Here is a 27,512-nt window from a genome sequence, read left to right on the forward strand (position 1 = left end):
AGAAGAAAGAGGGCCTGGTAACTGGGAGAATTGTCTAACAGCACTTCGATCGACAACCGTCTTCCCTATTTTCTTGTTTAGTCTCATTGGCCACTTAATATTTTATTACTTACACTACATTTTATACATAGAGTTAATGTAGATAATCTGTGATGATTGAATTATTTCATAATACTATATGACACAGAACTCTTTAAATGTTTTATCGGCAAATTGCTACTCCTGCTGTACATTAAATCAACAGTCTTAAAGGGGGAGCAATTACTTGAGTAAGCCTCAAACTACAGTTTCCCACTTGGCAGATTCACTCTGGCTGCCGTCCAGTTTTAATCCCTACGCATATAACGAAGATATGATGCAGTCCCATCATACTCATGACTTTGGGATATATTCAATGAAAGGGAAATGTGACTCGATACGTTGGGAATATCGGTCAATCACAGTTTTTTTGCACCAAACTAAACTATACCGGTTTGACAAGTAATGTTATTGCAGATATCTTACGTGTATTAAGGTGGAGGTTTTCTTGATTTTAGAGGTACACAGGGCCAATAAAGGCAAAAATCAGTGGTTAAATGGTCAATATGATATTGATACGTGAAATTCATATGCTGTACGTGCTACTTTAGCAGAATTTTTCCTCACTAGGCAATTTTTCCCTGTTGCCTGTTGGAGTCCTTGGTCTTATAGCATCTTGCTTTTCCAACAATGGTTATAGCTTAGCTTGGTATAATAATAATAATAATAATAATAATAATAATAATAATAATAATGATAATAATAATAATGATGATAATAAATACCAGGGGGTGGGGGCGGAGGTTATGTCAAAATGGCGAGCCGATTGCCAGACGTAGGAGAATTAAAAGGACGTCCTACCGTCGTCTGCGGGTTTGCGCTGACGCAGTCGACATCAGACCGAGGTATACAAGTTGCTTCTTCTTCTCGTCTTTCGCCTCGGCAAAATCAATCTATGGCATCTTCCAATTCCTGATTCGTACCTCGTTTATTTTTAAAACGTGAATGTAGCTGTGAACTGGGTTCCAGAAATTGGCAGGTAATTATTCCTTGGGAGGTTAAATAACCCCTAGTAAAGGTATTGGTTCAATTCCATCCTCTTATCCTTGTCACTCAGGACAGTTGTCCCTTGTTACATCTTTACCGATGAAAGAAATCGGTAGAAAATAGTTTAATATGTTCAGAGATAGTTTTGAATACTAAATAAGAAAGGTGAGATTGATATTATAATGAACGTATTTATTGATACACCTAAAATTAAATCGTGTACAGACTATTGCAAGTTGTCCCCTTTGTGATAGGTAACAGTTAGGGGACCTGCCTTTTTCCCCTTAATTTACAGATTCTATATTGGAAATATCCCAAAATTGTCTTATGTCACCTAACATTGCCTTCTTTTTTCTGACCCCATGTAGGATGCAGAGTTAGGTAACGAGGAAAATAAAGTTCCCAATACAATTAGCTCATTATAGCACTAAATGGATATTTTTGTTGGTGATGCCAGATTTTTAGTCCAATTTTTCATGTAGTAATCATTTCTTGATAAACCTCTTGACAATAACAGTGACTGAGGTAGACTAGTCTAGACTTGCATCACTTAAGGGATTTGTGGTAGCATAGTACAATAATAGGTAGGACTTTGCAAGGGTCATAATTAGTTAGATCTTTTCAATTTTGAACCCCAAATATCCTAAGTACTTATTTTTTATAGAAAATAAATTTTGCTCGGAGCCTTTGTATATCAGCGGCCAGTTCCTCATGCATTGATTAAAAATGGACCTAAACTTCCCCCCCCCCCCACCTAACCTACAAGCCATGTCCTTACCTGCATACCTGGCTAACGCCTCCCTGCGACTCTCTCTTATACTGCCGTATTCTAAATTAGCTATAATACATACAGGTGGCCACTATCCTACATACACCCCCTTTGTTCTCACCATACTACCATTTTCTCTTTATTCGCATCCCAGCCACAAGCAGTTCCTGATCATAGTTCATAAAATTAACGATTTTTCATTTTTGTACTATTAGGGGTGATTTGCATTTTAAATTTCCAATTAAATTTATTTGGTAATTGTTTGCAAAACCATGCTCTCCATATATGCCAAATTATGCAAAGCTATTGTTCTCCTCTATAACTTTTTCATGATTTAAAACAATTCGCCACATGGGAAACAAGTTAAAATTCTAAAAAGAACTAAAGAATTATATATATATATATATATATATATATATATATATATATATATATATATATATATATATATATATATATATATATTTAAAAGAAAAAAGTTAGCCTGGTTTCCTCAATAAACGACCTGGAACTGACATTGTCAATATAGTCAACCAAAAAGAAGTTTGTGAAACCAGTGTACATTTGATATATGTTCAAAATATATACTAAATAAAAAATGGAGTAATTACTCAAAAGTGTCAGCATTTGTGAAATGCATATTTTATGGATGCTTTTGAGTAATTATTCCAATTTAGTATACATTTTGAATATATATCAAATGTACGCTGACGTCGCAAAATTCTTTTTGGTTGACTGTGTTGACGATGTCAGTTCCAGGTCTATTAGTGAGGAAACCAGGTTAGTGTTTTTTATAATTTTAAACTTTTTTTATATTTTTAACTTATTTCCCATGTGGCGAATTGTTTTAAATTATGAGAAAGTAATAGAGGAAAACAATAGATTTGCTTCATTTGGGATATATGGAGAGCGTGGGCTTGTAAACAAATCCAAATAAATCTGATTGGAAATTTAACATTATATCACCGTTCTAGTTTGATACTCATTATGAGCAGGTGATTTTATAAGGAAAATTCCAAACAAGTGGCCATTTCCTTATTGTATTGAATAATAGGTGTTACTGCTGTATTTCCCAGTATTAGAGTCTACCGTATATGTGTTTTGAATATTTTTGATGACTTTGATTGGTCAGAAATTTTTTTCTGAAGTTTTAAGAGTGTGTTAAACTGGGAAATATGTCTGAAAAACCAAATTTCAGAAGGTAAGATGGTTAGGAAGGAATCAGAGGTTTATGAACTGTCTTAGAGTAAGCTAAGGACATTGAGGTGTAAGGTGGGATTGCAGGGGGGTCATAGCCCCCTCTCATTGGTAAAGATGCTAGTCTTAAGTTAAATTAATTAGGAACCTTACATTAGGTCACAACTTTGTGTTTGATTCCCTGTAAAATATGGTGGTTTTCAGTCATAACTTCTAGAATTTTAAGAAAGTGTATGCTGTAATTTGAAAAATACTGATTTATGCCAAATATTTTCATCAGAATATTGTCTACACACTCTTAAACGAAACAATTGCTGTTTGATGGGACCCACTGCGGGTAATCAATGGTTTGTTCGGGGGAAAACCTTAAACTAAGTTGATGGCACGAATAGATGTGATGAATTGTGCTTAATACACAAAAGAAGCCACTTGAGGGAATGTATAGATTTTCCTATCTTTAACCATCCTAAGAAATACAGGAAATGAAAGACACATAATCTGGTAGTGTTAATTATAGTGATACATTAGGGCTTCTAGCCTTAACTTTCTTTAGGACCCAGAGTCCTTTCTAGCGTAGGTTTGTGCAGGGATAGGGTTAACATTATACCACTCTTAAGTGCATTGTGGGCATTACTTGAGGGTCTGTGTGCATATGTGGTTGACTGCTACACTCCTCTTGGTGCAACAAAGGCTGTGTCCTCCCGCAACCCATAAGAGAACTAAATTTGCAGGAGTTAACACATGATACTTGACGGAGTTGATGAAGATATGAGATGAGATGGGCCATGCAGTGAGTAGATCAGCAACAGGGGCTGCACCCATCACCCAAACCCTTGTCTCAGACTCCATTCTTAAAGTGTTCTTTTCCTATAATTCTTCCCTCCTTGCTCGGGAACAACCCATGTAGCATTTCTTCGGTCCCTAGCTGCACTCTTAACTTTTTAGCCTTTTTACTCAAGCTTCATACTGCTTTCTTTTTTCCATCTGGCTGTTCAACCTCTCTGAAATTTGATATCATAGTTCAACTGTGGAGTTTTTTTCCCCTTGCATCTCGCCACTTAATGGCCCCTCTGACCCAAAAACGGTGCCATATGGCCCCTCTGGCCCAAGAACTGTGTCTTATAGCACAAATTCATGAATCTAGTATAGTCCTACATGACCTAGGTAGGTTTTACGTACTTGTAGGCCCTCATTGACCTTTACTAGTACAGAAATGTTTTGACATTTCTTGTAAAGTAAACCAGTCGGTTTGGTTATGAGGGCTTCCTCTCTCTTATGGATAAGTCTTCTTTACATCCCCAAAAAAGAAACCTATATTGCCTTTAAGTTGCCATGTATATTGGTTTCAGTATTCGCGAATAACTTTTTTCACGTGTGTTCGGGAGTATTTTTGAATTGCATAGATTTGCTTAGTTACACCTTAATTGAAAATGACCCGTTGACTGCAGGAATGCTTTTGAGACAGTCACAGCTGAAGCATCACAATACCACGGTTGTCAAGTCTGGATCATGGCAGGGGGCTTGGTCAGATTGACCAAGGTCCACTGCGGGGTCGGTCGACAACATCGCTTCTTTCTCGGTATTATCGAATCATTACTAATGGTTGTTTGACTCGCACTGAGTGTTACCAGAACTGTGACTTGGGTTCCTCAAGCTTTCATATCACCAAGAGCCCTGCCACGATCCAGACTTAACAATCATGGCATTGTAATACTTTAGCTGTTACCGTTTCAAAAGGCATTCGTACGGTTAATTTTTCATGCATGACTGAGCAAGGATTAAAAAGTCTCAACTCGACTCGACACACAAAACAGGAATTCAAAACTCTCAGAACTTCATTATTCAACAGAACTCAACAGTTTTGTGACTTCTTATTTTGACCCCCTGTACACTTGAAAGACTTCAAAATGTATCATTTTCAGTTTGTGTACCTAACCAAATTTAGGCAATTCAGAAAATTAGATAGAGTGAATCTTTCCTCTTCATTGGAGCTTTCCTTACTCATACAGTGTTATGAGATAACTTGTCCTAAGTTGGAGATAAGACCTCCTCCTTGGAATTTGGGTCACGTTCTGAGATCCTCATAGCATACGAACTTGTATGCTATGCAACGGACCATAATCTCGCTTTGAAGACAGCATTCAAGGTGATGGGAGAGGTGACACTGCTTCATCCCCAAGTTTATTGCAAAGACTCCAAATCAAGTGGTACTGGACCCTAGATTTGGGCCCTTTCAGATTAAGAGTCTACGTTGTATAATCAATGACCCAGATCATTTTTTGTTATGCCCAGTGAGGAGTTTGAGATATTATCTTGAACACGCTGAAGAAACTCCACCCCGACTCTCAGCCCTATTCATTAGTTTGGGTAGACTCAAGAGGAGGGTCACCAAGAACACCATCCCTTTATGGATTCGTAAAGTTATAAACTATGCTCTGAATCCTGATCCTTCTCCAGCTAGAAGACCTAGACCTCATGATGTCAGGTGCATCAGTACGTTCCTGGCATTTAAACACAATTTTTCTGCATTGCAAGTGTTACAAGCGGGCGTGTGGAAGCGTCAGACAACCATCACCGTTCCACTATATTCAAGACGTAACCCACAGAAGACTCGTTACATTCTCTATCAGTCCTGTGGTGGCTGCACAACAAGTGGTTTAAGAATGCCCCAGACTCCTTGTTGGGCAAGTAGCAGATGGTTGGGGGCATTGGTTACCCGGCTTAAGTCTGGGATAAATGAATATGTGTCTGGCTCTTTTCCTTTCTTCATCTTCCCCTCTCTTGGGGAATAGCACTATGGGTCTCTCTGCAAGCTGGCTTCAACCTCTGCAGGTAATAACTTTCCCTTGTGTAACCTAGTATGGTTATTGTAATATACTTGCAGACGAGGTAAGCATTGGGAAACTTCTATATATTATGTATAATATTCCAATTTAAACTCATAATATTCTTGCATCGACGTTCACATGCTATCTCTCACAACCACTTAGGTTGCTCAGGCCGCTGTCATATTCACTTCGTACTTGTTAGTGAGGTGTCAAGGTTCTCCTTGTATACAGTCTTAATGCTGTACAAGGAAAACCCTTTTCAGTGACCAAGCCAATAGTCGGACTTACCACACATCTAAAGGTGAGTCATCCACATATGACAAGGTTTGTTAGTGAAGGAATAAATGACAAATTTAGAAATAATTTGTATTTTTCCCTAACTATACAAACCTTTAGTTCTCTTTATAATTTGTCCCGCCATCACCTATCCCCAATAAGGCCTGCCTGCAGTAAAAAAGTGACGTAGCTCACTGAGCTGCAAGTACAGCCACCCCCTACCTACCCACTATAGGGGTTAGGTAGGGTTGCCACCTCGTATTTAAAGTCTAATGGCTACCTTTCAGCTTCTCCAAAAGAATATCCACTTAAGAAACTACAGGTTTGTATAGTTAGGTAAAAATACAAATTATTTCCAAAATTGTCATACTGTATTTGTGACTATGAGGTCATACATTATTTATTAAAATTAATTATACTGGGTATCTCGGTTCTCATTGACGAGTCATTTTTAGTAGTGGAGACTTATCAAGTTTTCATAGGTAGAGGTAGATGATATGTTATGGTATTCCGAGGGAACCCTGGTCTTTTAGTATGGCAAAATATCTTTATCATTCTATTGAAATCTACCAAAAAACCCAGAGTAAAATTTTATTGGAGCTCTAGTATAGAAGTATCCTAGAATGAAACTAGGAAAATAGTTGGATGAGAAAGATGGGAGATATATTGTAATGACAAGTACAAATTACAGTTAGCCTAATTATTCTTTCCATCAAATCCCTTGTGTTTATAACAAGTAATGCAACGTATCCAACACAACTGACCCTTTATATCCTTGATGCGCTAAATATCTCAGAATTAATTTACATACAGTACGTAATTCTTATGCAGCTTTTCATCTGGATTTGGTATATAGTTAATCAATTGGTTTTTGTGTAATGGAATATAACTTTTTGAAATTGTTGTATATTACCATATTTGACAGCAGGTCTTCAAACTTGCAGAAAATGCGAATAGGATTGAGTGCCCTTGTATGGACGGTGGCGGTGCTCGGTGGGGCTTCTCTGATTGGTCGAGTTGTTCACGTTCTCAGCGTTGATGTCAGAGAATTTTCTCCAGACCGTCACGATCCTGAAAAAGATGGAAAGGATTCAAGAGAGCTACACATTAATGCCAAACCCTCTCGTCTCGTTTGGTTTGTTCAGGTTAGTGTTCTTTCAGTTGGAATTGAACATTTTTATTCTTGTACATATTTTTAAGAAATTGTAGAACAAATCTAAATTGTTTCTATAGGTCAAAAATATTATTGTAAATTTTAGACTCCAGAAAAACGTATGGTATACAGTTTACTTGAATTCTCTCTCTCTCTCTCTCTCTCTCTCTCTCTCTCTCTCTCTCTCTCTCTCTCTCTCTCTCTCTCCTCTCTCTCTCTCCTCTCTCTCTCTCTCTCTCTCTCTCTCATATTTGTTTGATTTCATCCACTGAGATACTGATATTAGGTACTGTATTTTATAAATCATTATTGCTTTGCCTTCCCACAGATTTCTGACCTACACCTAAGTGTATTTCAAGATCCCACAAGAGTGTCACAGTTACGAGAGTTTGCTACTTCAACTGTGGGTACCATTAGTCCAGCGGTTGTGTTGGCATCAGGTAAATTTTTAAGAATTCTGCATATGATTGAAAGAAATCCTGTACTGTAGTGGAAATTATATTTGTTCCGTAACCGAAATACAAACCACGCTATTTACAAAGGGTATTACTTTTAGCGCAGCTGAAATGACGAGCCAATAGTTTTTAATGAGGGTTAATTACCCCCCGCGCTAGTTAGCGTGGGGGTGGGGAAGGGTAGCTTGCTACCCCTCCCCCCTCCACACACCGGTGACTTGCTCCACTTCACTTTTGGCTCGGCGGTGATCAGACGTGTCTGTTCATCGCCTTCGTGACAGCCTTTAATTTTCTGCTTTTTCTTTTCAGCTTGTGTGATTGGTTGGAAGTTGACCTTCAGTTATTTTCTTTTATTTACTATGCGTACATGCCCTGGAGTTGCCGGCTGTCCTTGTGGGACTTTCATGTCGGACGTTATTACGGATCCTCACACCCTCTGCCCTCAATGTCGGGGCCGACGGTGCGACCAGGATAACATGTGCCGTGAGTGTAGGGAGTGGTCTGCCTCCCAGTGGGAGAGGTTTGGCCGTCGGCGTAAGAAGAAGTCCAAGAGAGACCGTTCTCCTCCGGGGTTAGCCTTGAAGGAGGAAGGTTTTCGGGACACTTCTTCCGCTGCCCAAACCTCCTCCGAAGCTCCCCCTCATCCGCCTCCTAAGGAGAGTCGTCCGAGTGGGAGCGCAGGCCCTTGTTCTGTTTCCCTACCTTCGGTGGGGGGAGAGGGCGTCGCCTCCCATAGCGAGGCGGTTCCCCCTCCTCCTCCGGGGGAGGTTATTGATAATAATGCCTTATCCAGTGATGATCTTTTACAGATTTGGTCGTCCCTGGGGCTTAAGGGCTTGCCCTCCAGGGTCGCTCTTATTGACCTTGTCTCGTTGGGGGCCGCTGTTAAACAGTCGCCGGTGGTAGCGGAGGTAGACCCTCTGTCTATTGTCGTGGTGACAGAGGCCTCCGACGTGGCTGGGCCTTCCGACGCAGGTGCTGTTGCTGGTGATGGTGCTCAAGGCTCTCCTCCTCCTTCCGTGCATCCTTCGAAGGGGGAAGTGAGTGCTTCGGTCTTGTCTGCTGCCCAGCTTCCTTCTGAGGGAAGTGTTTTGACGGAGACTCCCCTTCGGAGGACCGATGGTCCCGACGATCTCCCCCGAGGCCGCCTCCGCCGTAAGGCTCACCGCCCTCTACGCCACAAGGGCCTCCCTTCCCCTTACAAGGGGACTAAGAGGCGCCTTTTTGGGTCTTCGTCCTCCGGGGGGGACTCTCCTCGTCAGCCTCAACCGACTGCTCCGCCCTCCTTGAACCTCTCTGCAGACCGCTCACCATCTCCTGCCGGCTCTTCGCCTTCTGGAGAACTCGTCACCCGACGGGCAACGGTCCCTTCGGGGCTAAGGGATTCTTCCCTTACGCGAGCAGGGCTAGCGCACAAGCGCTCTCCTGCTCGCCAACGATCTCCTGCTCGCCAGCGATCTCCTGCTCGTCGACGATCTCCTGCTCGCCAGCGATCTCCTGCTCGTCGACGATCTCCTGCTCGCCAAGACTCTCCTGCTCGCCGACGCTCACCTGCTCGTCGGCTCTCTCCTGATGTTCGCCCCCCTCGCCAGCACTCTCCTGCTCGTCAACTCTCTTCCGAGCGTCAGCGCTCATTTGAGGACCATCGCCCTGCGGTCTCTGACCACCCTTTAGTTCCTGCTGAACTCCCTGCTCACCATCCACCTGGTCCTGTGGCTACGCAACATCGTGCTGCGCGTGTGTCAGAAACACATGTTCGCCAACGCGCCAGCGATCTTCCCGTTCCTGCTCATGAACGCGCCGCACCACCTGTCCTCTCACAGGACACGCGTCGACCTTCTGCTCGCCAGCGGTCACCAGCTCGCCAGCGATCACCTACACATGCTGCTCGCCATCGCACGACCCTGCATGATCGCCCACTTACGCATGCGGCTCCTCATCGCACAACTCTGAACGATCGCCCTCCGGCGGATGCTGATCACCATCGCACCCTTTCACGCGATCATTCACCTGCGCATGCTGCTCGCCATCGCACAACCCTGCACGATCGCCCGCTTACGCATGCTGCTCCTCATTGCACAACCCTGAACGCTCGCCCTCTTGCGGATGCTGATCACCATCGCACCCTATCACGCGATCATTCACCTACACATGCTGCTCGCCATCGCTTACCATCACGCGGTCATTATCGCCAGCGATCTTCTTCACCTACGCGGCAGCACGATCCCTTGCCGTCGCGCCATCGCTTGCGTTCGTCGCCTCGGACACGTGTTCATTTACCTGCCCACCCTCACACCCACTCGCCTGCGCGCCCGCGCGACCGCTCGCCTGCGCGACCGCTCGCCTGCGCGCCTGCGCGACCGCTCGCCTGTGCGCCCGCGCGATCACCCGCGCGACCATTCGCCTTTGCGCGACCGTTCGCCCTCGCGCGACCATAGTTCGCGGCGAATTCCACAGCCGGTGGTAGCAGCAGGGACGCATGCTCCTAGACGGCACTCGGGATCACCTCCATCCAAGCACAGGTTGGTAGTGCAGGACGAAGACAGGTCAGTACAGCATTCTTCCCCACCTTCTTTTCAGGCAGGTACCGTCGTGTCCACTCCAAAGGATCGCCCGATCCCTTTCACCTTAGCGAGTATTTCGGACTCTGTGTCCTTGGAGCAGCAGACTTGGTTTGGTCCGCTGGCACGGGCGTTAGTGAGGGTTATGAAACCAGCACTCGCCAGCCAGGGTAACAAACCAGCGGCTGTCTCTCCTACGCTGAAGAGAAAGAGAGGAGTGGACTTCGTGGTGACTTCCCCCAGGGCGAAGTTGGTTCCCAAGAGGTCGGTCTCGAGGGTCCCCTCTCCTGCACGAGTACTCTCTCCTTCTCCCGTGGACGAGGCCTTTCCGTCCTCAGGTGAGTCCAGTGGGGCGGTAGTCTTCCCCTCGGCACCAGGGGGGGAGACTTCGCTTCAGGCAGGAGAATCGTCTCGTGAGGAAGGGGCCCCTCGAACCTCGTTGTTGGGATCCTGTATCCCTCCCAGGAGGGAACCCAAGGATTCCAAGACCATCCCTAAATCCTCTGCAAGGATTCGTCAGGAACCCACGACTACCCAGGGGAATGTCCACGTATCACCCCAGGAAGAGATTCCTGGGGCAGGAGACTTAGCTGCCAGCCCGCAGGGAGGAGAACAGCAAGAGTCCGAACATGCCTTCTGGCAGGTCCTAAGCCTGATAGGGCAACTTAACAGTCTTATGGATCCAGTCATCCCCCCCCCCCCCCCCCCCCCCCCCCCCCCGTGAAGGCAAAGACACGATTCTGGATGAAGTGTTTGACGTTCGGAAGGCCCCTAAGACCAGTGCAGCTCTGCCCTGGTCTCGGGGGCTGAAGAGTGCCAGAGCTAGGGCCAATGCTCAGCTCGCACTTCTTGCCTCCTCCAGTCGTTCCACTGCCGGGAACAAACTCATCCCTCCTCCTCGCCTTCAGCAGAGGAGGTATTTCGAGATCCTTGGTGAGCACAACCTCGCTCTTCCTCTCCATCACTCTGTGGAGGAGCTGGCGAAGGGAGTTCCCTTGGAGAAACTCTCTGCCCGGCAGGTGTCATTCTCGGCGGCAGAGATCCTTAACCACGAGAAGGTCGCTAAGTGTGCCATGCAGGCCACTTCGTGGCTGGACTTCTGGTTAGGATCTCTGGGCATCCTATTGCGATCGGAGGACTTGTCCAAGGAGGCCAATAGGAAGGCCCTAGAGACCTTCTTGCTCTCGGGCACCCGCTCCTTTGAGTTTTTGGCGCACCAGGTTACCACCCTGTGGGCCAACTCGGTGTTGAAGCGTCGCGATGCTGTGTCCGAGAGATTCCATCCGAAGGTCCCCGCCGTAGATGTGTGTAGGCTCCGACATGCCTCCCTCCTGGGGGAGAGCCTGTTTGAGCCTCAAGACTTGGAGCGAACGGCTGAGAGGTGGAGGAAATCCAGCACGGACTCCCTCCTCCACAGTGCCCTTACAACTCGGCCCTATAAGCCTCCAGCCCCGCCACAACAGCAGCAACAGCCTCGTAAGGCTCCCAAACAGGCACCGGCAGCTAAGAAAGTGGTGTCTAAGCCCCAGCCCTTTCCAGCCAAGGTCAAGAGGGGCGGTAAGTCCTCCAGGGGAGGCAAGACTTCTAGGGATGGCGGCCGCGGCCGCAAGCCCTAGGGGTGGCAGTCCCCCTGCGTGTCCACCTGTGGGGGGATGCCTTCAGCGTTGCATCCGCAGGTGGCAACATCACGGGGCCGATGCTTGGACGGTCTCAGTGATCGGCCAAGGTTATCGCGTCCCGTTCACGTCATCTCAACCTCCCCTGACAGCGAATCCAGTGTCGTTGAGCTCCTATGCCATGGGATCGGCAAAGGGGCTGGCCCTTCAGGCCGAAGTTGAGACCATGTTCGAGAAGGGTGCTCTCCAGGAGGTCGTGGACGGCTCTCCAGGCTTCTTCAGTCGACTCTTTCTTGTAAAGAAGGCTACTGGAGGCTGGAGACCCGTCATCGATCTCTCGGCTCTGAACAGGTTTGTCAAACAAACCCGGTTCAGCATGGTGACAGCAGACACGGTCAGACTTGCGGTGAGACCACAAGACTTCATGTGTACACTGGATCTAAAGGATGCGTACTTCCAGATCCCAATCCATCCGTCTTCCAGGAAGTACCTGAGATTCTGCCTAGACAACAAGATCTACCAGTTCAAGGTGCTGTGTTTCGGTCTCTCCACAGCTCCTCAGGTGTTCACCAGAGTGTTCACTCTGATTTCGACTTGGGCGCACAGGAACGGCATTCGTCTCCTTCGTTACCTAGACGATTGGCTGATCCTAGCAGACTCGGAGTCGACCCTTCTTCGACACCGAGACAGGCTTCTAGATCTTTGCCAGGATCTGGGGATCGTGGTAAACCTCGAGAAGTCCTCTCTGCAGCCGTCCCAATGACTGGTTTATCTAGGCATGCTAATAGACACCAATCTCCACAAAGCCTTTCCATCAGACGACCGGATAGCAAGGCTGAGGAGGGTGGCGGAACCTTTCCTCAGGCGAAAAGAACTCCCCGCCCAATTGTGGTTGCGTCTCTTAGGCCACCTATCCTCCCTGGCCCGTCTGGTTCCAAACAGCCGCCTCAGGATGAGATCCCTTCAATGGCGGCTCAAGTCCCGGTGGAATCAAGGATCCGATTCCCCGGACATTCTGATCCCAATGGGGTCTCTGGAACAGACGGACTTGCGGTGGTGGCTGGCCGACGAGAACCTGCGAAAGGGAGTGAGTCTTCTCGTGCTCCCCCCGGAATTGACTCTGTTTTCGGACGCGTCAAAAGAAGGGTGGGGGGCGCACGTTCTGAACCAGAGGGCCTGAGGCCTTTGGTCAGAATCAGAAAAGTGCCTACACATCAACCTGCTAGAATTGAAGGCCGTCTTTCTGGCCCTTCAACAGTTCCAACGGTTCCTGGCGGGTCACTCCGTGGTGGTGATGAGCGACTACACCACGGTAGTGGCTTATATCAACAAGCAGGGAGGCACTTTTTCGCAACAGCTATCCCATCTTGCAGTAGAGACTCTGAGGTGGACCGAAACCCTCTCAATAACACTATCAGCTCGCTTCATTCCTGGCAAGAGGAATGTGCTCGCCGACAGTCTGAGCAGGGCTTCGCAGATAGTGAGTACCGAGTGGTCTTTGGATCCTCAGATAGCCAACAAAGTCCTGACTTTGTGGGGTTCCCCGACGGTGGACTTGTTTGCGACAGCCTTGAACTTCAAGCTGCCCCTGTACTGCTCACCAGTCCCGGACCCCAAGGCACTCTGGCAAGATGCTTTCCAGCAACGGTGGGACAACATCGACGTGTACGCCTTCCCACCATTCTGTCTGATGAGAAGGGTGCTCAACAGGACCAGACTATCGGTCAACTGTTCCATGACTCTAGTAGCTCCGCTATGGCATCACGCGGAATGGTTTCCGGACCTTCTGCAACTCCTGACGGAACTCCCAAGGGAGCTTCCTCCACGACATGAGCTTCTCAGACAACCCCACTCCGGTGTCCCTCACAGGGCCGTAGCCTCGCTTCGGCTTCACGCCTGGAGACTATCCAGCGTCTCCTTGCGGAGAGAGGCTTTTCGCAACAGGTTGCGGAGAGAATGTCTCGGCACCTGCGAAGGTCCTCTGAGGGAGTCTACCAAGCGAAGTGGAGAGTCTTTTGTGGTTGGTGTCGTGGAAGGGGTATCTCTCCACTCGATGCCACTATTCCAGCAATAGCGGACTTCCTTGTGTATCTGCGAGAAGAAATGCGCCTTTCTGTCTCGGCGGTGAAAGGCAATCGCTCAGCCTTAAGCTTGGCCTTCAGATTGAAGGGCGTGGATATTTCTTCGTCGCTAGAACTCTCTTTACTCATACGTAGCTATGAGCTTACCTGCCCCCAGTCGGAAGTGAGACCCCCTCCTTGGAACGTGGTTCGAGTCCTCAGGTCTCTCAAGAGACCTCCCTTCGAGCCATTACGCCTGGCCTCCGATCGCCACCTGTCTTGGAAGATGGCTTTCCTACTCGCCTTGGCCTCGGCCAAGCGAGTTAGTGAACTTCATGGTCTCTCGTACGACATCGCCCATTCAAGGGGATGGGGGGAGGTAACGTTCAGGTTCGTCCCTGAGTTTGTGGCCAAGACTCAGAATCCTGGAGTGCCGGATCCTCGGTTCGACTCTTTCAGGATCGCGAGTCTCCGTTCTGTAACAAACGACCCAGACCAGCTGCTACTATGCCCAGTGAGGTGTCTGAGGTACAGTAGGGTCCCGAATTAAGCGTGTTGGAATTACACGATTCCCCTTTTCCGCGATCGCCATTTTTCAAAAATAAATTTCTGTATCTACGAGGCTGTTCAAAGTTCGCGAGTCAAGCACTACAAAATGTATCAAATCTATTGTCTTTTTAAGTATATTGGTAGCCCTAAATACGGTGATTTATAATAAATGTTACAAAACAATATCAACATTACATTTCATTAACATAATTTCATAATGAATAGCCTATTTAAGGATAAAATTCCACATCAACAATGAAATCAACTGTTAACTGTGCGAGTCCAGCTGACAAAATGTAAACAGAAATGTGGTTACGTTCTCGGCAATCTTTATCTTTCTCCAACCTTACGATAATTGTAATGGTAGTGTTAATGATGGTATATTAAAGCATTATTTTTGTTTAGTACAGTATATTTAAAAGCCTTATTTTTCCCTCTGGGCGTTCAAGGTTTTTACGAGTAGACTGGGTTCGTTTATCGGCAGTGAATAGCCTAAACTTCGGTAACGAGTCGTCAATGTTTTGTCATATTTTAAACAGTATACATTTGATTTGCAAACATTGGTTTTGTAGAGTAGACGGTAAAATAAAATCTAGAGAGAGAGAGAGAGAGAGAGAGATGATGGCAGAAATCTCTCTCTCTCTCTCTCTCTCTCTCTCTCTCTCTCTAACGAGTCGTCAATATTTTGTCATATTTTAAACAGTATACATTTGATTTGCAAACATTGGTTTTGTAGAGTAGACGGTAAAATAAAATCTAGAGAGAGAGAGATTTGATGGCAGAAATCTCTCTCTCTCTCTCTCTCTCTCTCTCTCTCTCTCTCTCTAGATTTTATTTTACCGTCTACTCTACAAAACCAATGTTTGCAAATCAAATGTATACTGTTTAAAACGACTCGTTACCGAAGTTTAGGCTATTCACTGCCGATAAACGATAACAAACCCTTTAATGTAAACTAACTGTATCCTTTGATATTCCTCTATATTTATCACGAATTCCTTCTATACCTCCTCAGACACTCTTATTTCAAATATCTAAATTATTCTTATCACAACTAACACCATCTAGTCATTTTCATTCCATTATATCTATTATTCCTCTGGATCTTATTCCCTTTCCTTATTCTGTTTATTCGATGGGATTCGTTTTTTCCCTTTACCGTCTTTCAGAATCTATTTTTAGCCACTGGCAACCAAATCCCCCCTTCCCCCGTCTCCTACCGTCTCCCCGGCGAGTCCACCCAGCCTGTCTCATCACTCCCCCCACCTTCATCCTCCCCTGTTCTAGGTCTGTAACCTTCTGCGTCATAATATCTCTCTCTCTCTCTCTCTCTCGTTATACAATACTTACAAATAGATGAAGAAACCAAAATCAGTTTTCTTGAAGTGTCAATTAAATACAAAACGAAAAAATTATACCGTGTATACATCCATTTCAATCAGAGCTTAAAATACGGTAACCGATTTCGTCCGCAAACCACTATTTTTTAGGAAACACCATTCTATTCCAGAAAATTTTTACTCTTTAAATGTCAATTGCGCTATAATAAAACATGTACTTATGTTGTTAAATTTCGGGTGTGTTTTAAAAATAGAGTATTGCTAACTTATTTTTGTTTTACTTTTGGCTGTGATCACATCAGCTGATGTCTAGCTTCCGCGCGAATACAATAACAAAGAATTGTTTACACCATTTCTTAACTTATTCAAACCATCTATACAGTTAATATTACATAAACACCAATGTGTTATAACCTATCATATTTATTGTTTAGTACTTTAAAACCATCTCTCTCTCTCTCTCTCTCTCTCTCTCTCTCTCTCTCTCTCATCGAACGTTATAGCGGTAACCTAATTGTTCGGTGACTTTAAAAATAGGCCTAGTACTTTCTTCTTTACCTTTTTTGCATATGGATCCATAATTGAGGTGGGTACAAGTTGACTTATAACTGAAGTTAGGAAAAGTATTTTGGATATGGAAAGGACAATTATCTTTCGTAACAGTTTAGAATTATCGTAAGTTATCACTCTGTCATTAGCGGCAGTTTGCTATTGTGGATTAAACGCATAAGGAAAAAAAATTTCCAGCTTTGCTACGAATTTAGGAATTTATATGGATACGGTAAGTAAAATATTTGTAATAACATAATGTTTACTAAATGTTTGTAATATCATTAGTTATGACTTAGATCATGTGTGTTTAATGCATTCGTTTGTTTATTATGATCGAAGATGGAGCGTAAACAAATGGAAGGTTTCCGTTTCAGGCGGCATCATAAAGAAAAACATTTCATAAATGGCATTCATTTCATTTATTTGAAAGTTCTAATAAATAATAATTAGAACATTGGTAATAACAAATTCAACATATAATCTATACTTGGTAAAATTGCTGTCAATTCAAAAACACAGATGTATAAATGCGTCTGTTTCTTCGTTGTGATCAGAGTTAAACGTAAACAAAACATTGGTTGTCGTTTTCTATTCTGCTTTTTAGCGTGTTTAGGAAACGCATGATATAAAATCGCCTTTATTTTGATAATTCTGGATTTTCAATCATACAACAAGCTAGTCTATAGAGTGATGGTTTTGCTATTCACCAGTTGTATTATACAATAGATATGACAAACATTAAAATTTGTCTGTATTTTGGGTTGTGTTGTAACGGGAAATATATGGTGATTACACCTATCCTGGTTATAATTTTAACCATTTTTCAAGTTATTAGAACTTTAAAGTATATTAAATGTTTTATTTATTTACAAAAACAATTTGATATTATAAAGAAATACAGTATAGTACAAAGAAAGTATTGGAAATGGGTAGTAAACACATTTGAATAGGCAAATTGCTGGTTGCCATGGCCACAATGGAATTATTTCTGTTAGTTGTGTTTCGAAATTCGCGATTTTCCATTTACACGAGGTCATTAATCGACCAAATTCTCGCATAATTCGGGACCCTACTGTACTACTTGAAGAGAACGGCTGCAGTCCGTCCTCATGTGCGAGCTTTGTTTGTGAGCACAGGCAGGACAAAGAGGAGGGTCACCAGGAACACCATCTCTGCTTGGATTCGAAGGGTTATCCACCATGCCCTGAATCCTGACCCTCCTCCGTCACGTCGCCCTCGGGCCCACGATGTCGGGTATTGCTACATCCCTGGCCTTCAAGAGAAACTTCTCTGTGACGCAGGTACTTCAAGCTGGGGTCTGGAAGCGTCAAACGACCTTCACAGCCCACTACCTGCAAGACGTGACCCACAGGAGCCTCGATACGTTCTCTATCGGCCCTGTGGTGGCTGCACAACAGCTGGTCTAACCTCAGGCTCCTTTTTGGACAAGTAGCAGTAGGTTGAGGGCGTTGTTACCCGGTCTTAGTCTGTGTGAATGAAAGAGTATGTCTGACCCTTACTTCTTTCTTCATTCTCCCCTCTCTTGGGGAAGCAGTATCCTGGTCCTCGCATAGCTGACCTCGACCTCTGCAGGTAACCCATGCTTCTTTGTGCTCCTAGTATTAAGCTTAATACTGTTGCGTCTCCCATACCCTGACGAGGTGGTATGGGGAACGTCCTATCCTAGAATTCCTATCTGAAGGTCTCAAGGTCAACTTCACAGGACGAGTCACACTCTCCTCCTCACACTACTTATGTAGGCCACTCGTTCCTAGCATCGCTAGGAACCTGTGAGGTACAGGGGCTCCCTCTCTCTAGTGCTGCTCACTGAGGGATCGAGCCCCCGGGCAAGCCGAAGTCAGTAAGGCTGGGGACTCTCCATCCTTCCTAAGGGGTAAGTCACCCTTTGTAAATAGCGTGGTTTGTATTTCGGTTACGGAACAAATGACAAATTCGAAGATAATTTGTATTTTTCCTAACCATACAAACCTTAGCTATTTACACATATGTGCCCGCCATCCCTGACCCCCAAGTCAAGTCCTACCTCTAAGTGAAGTGAAGCAAGTCACCGGTGCGTGGAGGGGGGAGGGGTAGCAAGCTACCCTTCCCCACCCCCCGCTAACTAGGGCGGGGGTAATTAACCCTCGTTAAAAACTATTGGCTTGTCATTTCAGCTGCGCTAAAAGTAATACCCTTTGTAAATAGCTAAGGTTTGTATGGTTAGGAAAAATACAAATTATCTTCGAATTTGTCATTTCATATCAAGCCATTAAAGCTAGTCTTTTAATTAAAAACTTTCTAATACAAATGTACAGTACTCTACAGTACTTGAAAAACTTTGTCATATATGCACAAATTTTTTTTTATGTACATATAAGCTGATAATGGAGATCTTTAAAATAAGTTTGTTCCTACACTTGATACAAACCCTCATTCTTTACTATAGGAGATATTCTAGCGCGAGCTGGAAAATACGGCAGAAAAACCTTAACAAGGTCGTTAACGACCGGGCAGGTAATTACCCAGCTATTAGGGGTGGGGGACTGCCGGTCGGTAGTTGCTGTTTACCTTCAATCGAATTCTAGCCGTCGCAGTGGTAACATCACTGCTCCTGCTTTTTTGCCTGGCAGAGTAGCCATTCTTTTTTGAGTTTTGTTTAATCCTTTTTCTTTTTCTTTGTTAGGTGATGTCCTCTATTTTGAGGAAGTGTTCATGACGCTTTTATGTCACCGCTGGAAGTGGATTCTCTTCCCCTATGCCCTGTTACAGAGGCCATGGGTGTTCTTAGGGTTCCCCTGCCAAGTATGTAAAAGTGGTCTTTGCCGTTCCTCCTCCTCCTCCTCCTCCTCCACTTCATTGTCCTCTCCTCTTCGGAGGCTAGGAGGGAGAGAGAGAGAAGAGGAAAAGGAGAGCTCGCACTCCTTTGCCCAGTCGTTCTCTCCGGAGACACAGGCGACATAGGATGAGACATAATCGTTCTTGCTCTTCCTCGCCTTCTTTCTCTTCACGGGATGTCTCGCCGCAAGACTAAGCGCTCTCGTCACAAACTTTAGAGTGCTTCCTCCTTACCCTAACATAGGGCATCATGAGCGTATGCGCCAATATGCGCATAAACTCTAAAAAGAGCATAGCTCTATCATGCGCCATGCGCTCACCTGCGCACAAACTCCTGCGCTTCACCAATCTTCTGCGCATTGGCGCTTTCCTGGGCGCCAGTGCTCTCCTATGCGCTCCCGCGCGCCAACATTCTCCTGCACATGCGCATACGCGCCCAACACCTCTCTTTCCTGATTGATTGATTTAAAGTTTTCAGGCCCTCTCTCTCCTGCCCGCCATACTGCGCACCATCCTACGCACCAGGTAAAACCTGCGCGTAAACTTTCTACTGTTAGAAGGACTTCTGACAAGTCAGCCATGCTGCCTTCTCCCGCGCGCCAACAGTTACCTACGCGCCAGCGCTTACCGGCGTGCCAGTCTTCTCCTGCATCCGCAAGGATATACGCTCACGCCCGTGCGCCCCATATGATTCCACTGTGCGTGCTAGGGAATTTTCTAATGCGCGCGCACCCTACGGCTGGCACAGACGTGCGAGAACACTCCCGCACACCCGTTTACGCCTTCACCTAGGTGTTCTTGCCAAAGAGACAGGCGAAATAGGAAGAGACATTATCATTCTCGCTCTTTCTCGCCTTCTGTCTCTCCCCGAGACTTCTTGCTTTGAGATTATATACGCTCTTGCCACAAACCTGATAAGAACGCTCCCTCTTGTTATCGTTCTGCCTCGCTGTCATCGTCGTGCGAGGGATCATGTAAGAAACAGGAGCGCGGTCAAGAGCAAAGCACATCCTAACCTCAAACCCTCTTCTTCACATAATAGTTTGAGGGTCTCCGTCCGTCCTCTCTAGAAAAAGTCAGATAGAGCGCTTCGCCTTGCTTTACTCTCTATTTTCAGAGAGATCGCTCTCGCCTTTGAATTCTCAATCTCTGACCCTTTGGGGTCTCGTGACAAGGAAACTTCAGTTTCCTGGTGCGCTATTCCTTCGGTTTCTCACATCAAGTTGCTGAAACCTCGAGCTCTCGTGCTTTTAGTCTCGCTGACACTTCGTTGTATCGTGACAAGGGAGACATCCGTTTTCCCGTTGCTCTACCCCTTCGGGTTCTCGCAACACAACCTCTAGTGGCACGCACGATCACGCTGAACCTTCGGATTCTCGTGACACATGTCATCAAGAGTTTAACTCTTATGGCAGTCTTCAGACCCCAGTCACCCAGGTGTTCGCACACATTTAGCGCTACACACGAAAATCTCTGGTCATACACTCGCGGGGACAATCCCTCGCTCCCGTGTTTCAGACAGGATAACCTCCCTAATGAGTTAAGGATTTCGAGTCTCGGAAACCTCGAAAGAAGATGCAGGGGTTTGGCCCTTCTTCTCTTCGGTTGAGAGCAGAAGGAAAAGGGAAACGTGTTAGAGAGGCTAAAAGAAAACACCCAGATAGCAGCGACGTAGAACGCAATGCCGAGGGCTTTGGCCGCTCTGTTCGTTATCCTGCTCTTCAGGTGGCAGCTCATGAGCTGCCCATATTACGAGGTAACACTCTTTGTCAACCTGCAACTTGATCAACTTATTGGGAAACTTAGATTGCTGACAGGAGGTTCACCTCCAGGGTTTAGAGATCCTTCCCTTACGAGGGAGTGATAACCTTCCTCGGAATTTGACCGCGTGAGAGATCCATTCCCCTTCCGAGGGAAAGCGTCCCCACTTCAGCCAGTCAGCAACCTTCCCTCCTTCGTAAGGAGTTGCGAACAGCTCAATGAGTCTTACCTCTGCTATCTCGTCCCCGAAGACTGTGCTTTCTTCCCTAGAGCTGGGGAAAAGCAAGTCTACGGCTTGTTCCTCCTTCAGGGGGAACTTCTCCCTGGGAGTATGGTTGTCTCAGGCGATATCCTTCATCATGAGGACTTCTCTCTCGTTCACGAGAGGAGATTATTTTTTTTCCGTAAAACTGGGAGAAAACTTGCCTTAGGCGATGTCCTCCTTCAGAAGATCTTCTCTCTCGTTCGCAAGAGAGAGATTATTAGGCCTACGCTTTTTTCCCATAGAACTGGGGGAAAGCTTGTCTTAGGCAATGTTCTCCTTTGGGAGAACTTCTCTTTCGTTCGTGAGAGAGATTTTTAATCCTATGCCTTTTTTTCCCATAGAACTGGGAGAAAGCTTGTCTTAGGCCAGGTCCCCCTTCGGGACGACTCCTTTCTCGTTCACGAAAGGGAGATTTTTACGCCTACGTTTTTTCCCTAGAACTAGGAGAAAACTTGTCATAGGTGATGTCCTTCTTCAGGAGAGCTTCTCTCTCGTTCGCGAGAGAGAGATTATTACGCTTATGCTTTTTTCCCATAGAACTGGGAGAAAGTTTGCCTTAGGTGATGTCCTCCTTCGGGAGAACTTCTCTCTTATTCGCGAGAGAGAAATTATTACACTTACCCTTTTTCCCATCGAGAGGGGAAAAACCTTGCCTTTGGCAATATCCTCCTTTGAAAGGACTTCTCCCTCGTTCGCGAGGGAAAAATATCATTACGCCTTCACTTTTTCCCATAGAGCGGGGAGAGATCTGGCGTTAGGCAATATCCTCCTTTGAAAGGACTTCTCCCTCGTTTGCGAGAGAGAGGTTATTACGCCTATGCTTTTCCCCATGGAGCAGGGAGAAAGCTTGTTTTAGGCGATCTCCTTCGGGAGAACCTCCCAATCACGAGAGAAATCTTGTAGGAATTTGCTGATCCACACTCCTCCTCCTTATGCTTTTGGTTCTCCTCCAGGGGCGGAGCGAGAGCCTTGTCTTAAGTGACGTTCTCCTTCGGGAAAACAAATCTACCCTGCGGAGGAGTTATCTTCATCCCTGACGTTCTCCCCCTCGTGCTGTAAGGAGACGTCTTTTTGATCCTACTGGTTGTCCTCATGTTGACCCCTCGGGGTCTCGAGACGATCACCCCCCAGACGGGCGTAATCGGGAGACTTTGAACTCTCGTCATGTTTGATCCTACGGGTTCTCATGACCTTAGGAGTCCTTCGGGCCTCTGTTGCGCTGGACTTTCGAGTTCACACGTCTTGGAACCTTTGAGTTTCAGTTACGCTTAGTCGTCGGGCTCTCGTAACAATTAGCACAGAGAGTCCATGCATGCATGCAATTAGTGCTATGCATGCGACCATCGTCATTAAGAGTTTGTCTCTTATGACAGAGAGTCTTCCGACTCGTCAATGGTCTTCGCCATTACCTCCAGACACTCCGACTTCTACCGTTCTTCCCCTTTCAATAAGAAAGGTACGGGGAGTAAGACATAAGGTTTGTCTGCTACTCGCTTCTCCACTTTACCTGTAGTAACACGCGAGGATTTAGCGCAGCTTGAGGATTCCTCAGGAGAGCTGCCATCGAGGGACTTAGAATCCTCCTATATAAGGACTCTAAGAACTATGTGTAATATCTCATGCCTCGGCGATTTGCATCTGTCTCCTCGACCTCTTGTCGCTCCAGCCTTAGACAAGCTATGTCGTTCACCCCAAAACCCTAAGACCAGAATTGATCTTCTGGCTGTGGCCTGATTGGTATCGTCTCTGACTAGTGTTTCACTTGTTACTGCCATTAGTGCCTGCAACCTTACCATCCTTGTGAGCTAAGGTTGGGGGGTTTGGGGGAGCTTATAGATCTATCTGCTGAGTCATCAGCAGCTACTGCCTGGCCCTCCCTGGTCCTAGCTGGAATGGAGAGGAGGCTTGGTCTTTGATCATATAATATGTGGTCAGTCTCTGAAGCATTGTCCTAATTGCTAGTGCAATGTCTCTGTCCCTTGCCCCTGCCATTCTTGAGTGACCTTTAAAACTGTAAACCTGGTCTGTTTGCCGAGATCAGAGACGTCAGCCCTTCTCCTCTGATCTTGGTTCCCCTCATGGCGAGGCTCACACCGGGCTATCCTTGAAGAGACACTCTACTCTTTCAAGCTCTTCTCAGTCATAGAAGCCTTGGCAATGGAAGCGACTTCAATGTTTCTTCTGGCTTGACACGTGGTCTGATACAGTCGGCTACCTCGCGAGCCACGAGGACTTGTCAAACCAAGACTCCAGGCTGTCCAAACTGTAAGTCCTAACTGTTGGGGCCAAGACAATGGACTTCTTAACCGCTACAACAGCGATCATGTAGAGCAATTGGGTTCTCAAAAGGAAGGAATCAGTAGTTCCCAGATTTCCTTTGGTACCTCAGTGAGGAAAAACTCCTCTCAGTCTCGGCGATTAAGGGCTATCGCTCAGCCTTTAGCCTCATCTGTAGACTGAGAGGGGGTTGACCTCTCCTCCTCAGTAGACATCACCTTGGTTGATTCGTGGTTTTGAGTGATCTTGCCCTCCAGTTGAGATTAGACCATCACTGTGAGACGTGTCTTACGTTCCCTGAAGGGTCTGCCCTATGAGCCCTTAAGGGCCTCAGGCTACTTGCTGAACCTTAAGGCCGTCTTCCTCGTACCTCTGTCCTCGACTAAAAGGGTCAGTGAGCTACATGGTCTGTCTTATGTCGTCACCCATTCTAAGGGATGGGGGGGAAGTGTCTCGCAACTTCGTACCGGGCTTGGTGGCTAGACTCATAATCCTTCACGTACCGATGAGAGATTTCGAGATTTTCACTTTTCCACCCTCAATAAGGTAATACAGGATACAGACCAGTCGTTACTATGCCCAGTCAGGGCGCTAAAGAAATATCTGAAGCACACCAGACCTTTCAGACCACGTCTCCGTTTTCTCTTCCTTAGTACCAACAAGGTAAAGAAGAGAACCTCTCACAACACCATTTCTGGCTCAAGAAAGGTATGGCGAGGTCTTTAAACAGAGACTCAGAGGCAGCACAACCCATAGCCCATCAAGTTAGGGGAGTGGCTGCCTCACTGGCGTTTAAGAGAAATTTCTCAGTCTCCCAAGTCTAAAGTGCTGGAGTCTGGAAATACTAATCTACATTCACTGCTCACTATTTGAGCGACGTGACACATAGGTCCCTAAATACCCTTGCTATAGGGCCTATTGTGACAGGTCAACGGGTGCTGTAGCTACCTTACGCCCTTTTAGGGGACAGTAACCATTGGCTGAGGATTCTGGGTTACACTAGGTTTTAGAAGGACACCCGTCTATTTTCTTCGTCTCCTTCTCCCTCCCATATAGGGATCCCAGTCTGTATCCAGTTTCAGCTGGACGCGCCAATGGAAATAAGGTATGATATTCATCTGATTCCTCTCACGGGGTATAAGTTATCCTCGTGGTCACGAGGTTTCCCCTTTGCAAGGTCGGGGGAATCCTAAGTTTGAAGGGGTGCGAGTCTAATGTTCCTGACCCACTTCATCCTGAAACATTTGTTTCCATGAAGCTACAAACCTTCACTCATACTGAGATTCTGGGGATCTACAAAGAAAGAAGATTAAAGGAAGATTGTTGCTTCAAAAGAGTCTAGTCAGAGGAATATCTTCCCTAAGGGATAAGGAACTCCTTGGCCACCCTGGCCTCAAGACTAAGTCTCCTATAGTAAAGAATGAGGGTTTGTATCAAGTGTAGGAACTAATGACAAACTTATAACAGAGTTTGTATTTTTCCTAACATACAAACCCAAATTCTTTACTCAAATCTTCCCTCCATCGCCGCCCCCCTAGGATAGTCCTAGCTAGAATCCGATTGAAGGTAAACAGCAGCTACCGACCGGCGGTCCCCCACCACTAACAGGTGAGTAATTACCTTCCCGGTCGTTAACGACCTTGTTAAGGTTTTTCTGCCATATTTTCCAGCTCGCGCTAGAACATCTCCTATAGTAAAGAATTTGGGTTTGTATGTTAGGAAAAATACAAACTCTGTTATAAGTTTGTCATATATTTGTGCTATTCATATTGGCTCTTGATCCTGCTGTATGGTGGCTGATTAAAACTCCTGCAATAAAGTGGTGTGTTTTCAAATTTCAAAGGAATTGAGATACTAGAAATTTTTTTATATAATTTTATTTTACGTAGGATTTGCAAATTACGGAAAAACCTGGGTTTACTTTTACCACCCGTTAAAGTACTGAGGTTTCTTTATTTATAAAGTTTACCTTGTAACGAATAGAGATTTCATCAGCCTTTTTCCTCATTGGGCTATTCCATACAAGGTATTTCTTAAAAGTCTTAGCAACATTCCTTTGCCCCTTAGCTGCACTTCTTTTATATCATTGTACATATCAATGTTCCTGCTTCTTTTCTTTCCTTTTTCTGTTCAACATCATCTAATTGTTACTTCTTGGTGTAAGTGTGGTGTTATGCCGTATTGTACTCAGGGGGTTGAATGGCCACACACATTCTTGTGCCGAGCTGTATAGCCTAAATTTTTCAATCTAATCCTCACTAGGTTGGGTCATCCTAAAAGCCAACAACCTATTACTATGTGCTGATATTTTTAATTAAAAACCAGAATTTATTCATGCACATTGTGTAGACGAGTTGAAAGTCATTATACTTTATATTATTCTTTATTTTATACACCCCTATGTAACTTTAGTATACCTATGTGTCTGTAAATTAATTAAAGCTGTGAACATTACATTACTAAGCTAGTGTTGGTGTTAAAATGCCTTTCACAGTAATTTTTCACAAAGACATTTTAGATTTGTAGTTAACCTAACAAGACTAATATAAATTTTTACTCTTGAAAATTCATATTTAAATTGTATAAGGGTAGTCTAACCACATGACGCTACAATAGCCTAACTAATACTCAAACATTAATAAACTTAATAACCATAAATAATCATTGTATGAGATGTCTAGAGCTAAATAAACAAGACTACAATTAGTATGAGGAACTAATTGGAAGTCTTCAAGTAAGCATGAAGCTCTCGTAGGTAGCGACACCAAAATGGCTGCCAGGGGAGAAGCATCAGACGACACTGTAGCTACCCATCCAGACTAAATTAACAATGTTATAAAAACTTTTGTGTGTCGCTACCATAGCTCTACAAAAAAGGTTCCGAACACAAGAACACGTGTTGACTATCACGGTGCTAAGTAAGGAATTATGAGAGAGAGTGGGTAGGGGTGGGGGTGGGGGGTTGGGGCAGTAGCCATATTAGCGGGCAGTAGTCTGATGTCGAACGTTACCTCATAGTAACGGGGGATGTTGAGAAAGAAGACTAATTGGTAAGGGACCTCTGATAGTGGTTTTAACATGCGCCAGTTACTATACCGACACTCTGCAAGGGTGAGCGAGCTGGGTATATTCCTGGCATTCCATGCAACTTTTTTTTCTGGTATATTTAGCAGTATTTATACCTTAGAAATGGTGCTATGAGGAGCATTTCACGGAGCAACACAGGTTGAGCCCGGAAATAGAAAAATCCCTTTATTCTAAACATCATATTTGTCATTTGATTCTTTACATTTTACAGTATTACTATGGTAATGGAAATTGTTAGCTTTAACAAGGCAACAAATGACAACATTCTGCATTTTTTTCTTATGCTCATAATTTTTACTTGAACTATCTTAAAAAATATTATGGCAACATTTTTCAAACATAATTTTAGTGAAATTTGATTATAGTACTGTACTTGTTTTATTTATGTTTTGTGGTTTTAATTTCATTGAGAATTTCTCTCGCATCTTTAAGCCTTATATATATATAATCAATGTAGGTCATTAAAGATGGATAGTAGAAATTAACTTGATGCAAACGCATTTAGGAGAAATGCTGAATGGGATTATTTTTTTCTTCCTTCCAGGAGATTTGACAGATGCCAAGAATATGGATATGCTAGGCTCAAAGCAGTATATTGAAGAGTGGGCGACCTACAGGGATATCTTGCACTCCTCAGGTGTCCTCAACAAAACCATTTGGCTAGATATTAGAGGAAACCATGGTAATACTTGTGACAGGTTGTTTTATATTTTTCCTTTTCTCAATTAATTCTTGTGAGCTTTAGTAATTGTTTTTTAGTATAAATTTTGATAATTATTAAAATAATTTTTTAAATTGTAAATAGAAATGTTTTATAAGTGCTTAGTGTATCCTAATGATGTTCAACTGAAATAAATAAAAAGTTA

The 27,512-nt window shown here is 44.8% G+C and overlaps 1 protein-coding gene across 2 annotated transcripts in view; it reads left to right on the forward strand.

Annotated features, from left to right (window-relative positions):
* Positions 1-884: 884 nt before the first annotated feature.
* The window catches only part of LOC137620587 (transmembrane protein 62-like), an 83,175-nt gene continuing 56,547 nt past the window's right edge, over positions 885-27,512 (forward strand). The window contains exons 1-4 of one of the 2 annotated variants that reach the window (XM_068350843.1): positions 885-1,057; positions 7,061-7,280; positions 7,617-7,728; positions 27,191-27,328. In XM_068350843.1, the coding sequence (XP_068206944.1) occupies positions 7,083-7,280; positions 7,617-7,728; positions 27,191-27,328 (448 nt within the window). In that variant the 5' untranslated portion in view covers positions 885-1,057; positions 7,061-7,082. The remainder of the gene's footprint in view (positions 1,058-7,060; positions 7,281-7,616; positions 7,729-27,190; positions 27,329-27,512) is intronic. The other variant, XM_068350842.1, reaches the window with a different exon arrangement.

The sequence above is a fragment of the Palaemon carinicauda genome, chromosome 27 (assembly GCF_036898095.1).
Source record: "Palaemon carinicauda isolate YSFRI2023 chromosome 27, ASM3689809v2, whole genome shotgun sequence".
Taxonomy (NCBI): domain Eukaryota; kingdom Metazoa; phylum Arthropoda; class Malacostraca; order Decapoda; family Palaemonidae; genus Palaemon; species Palaemon carinicauda.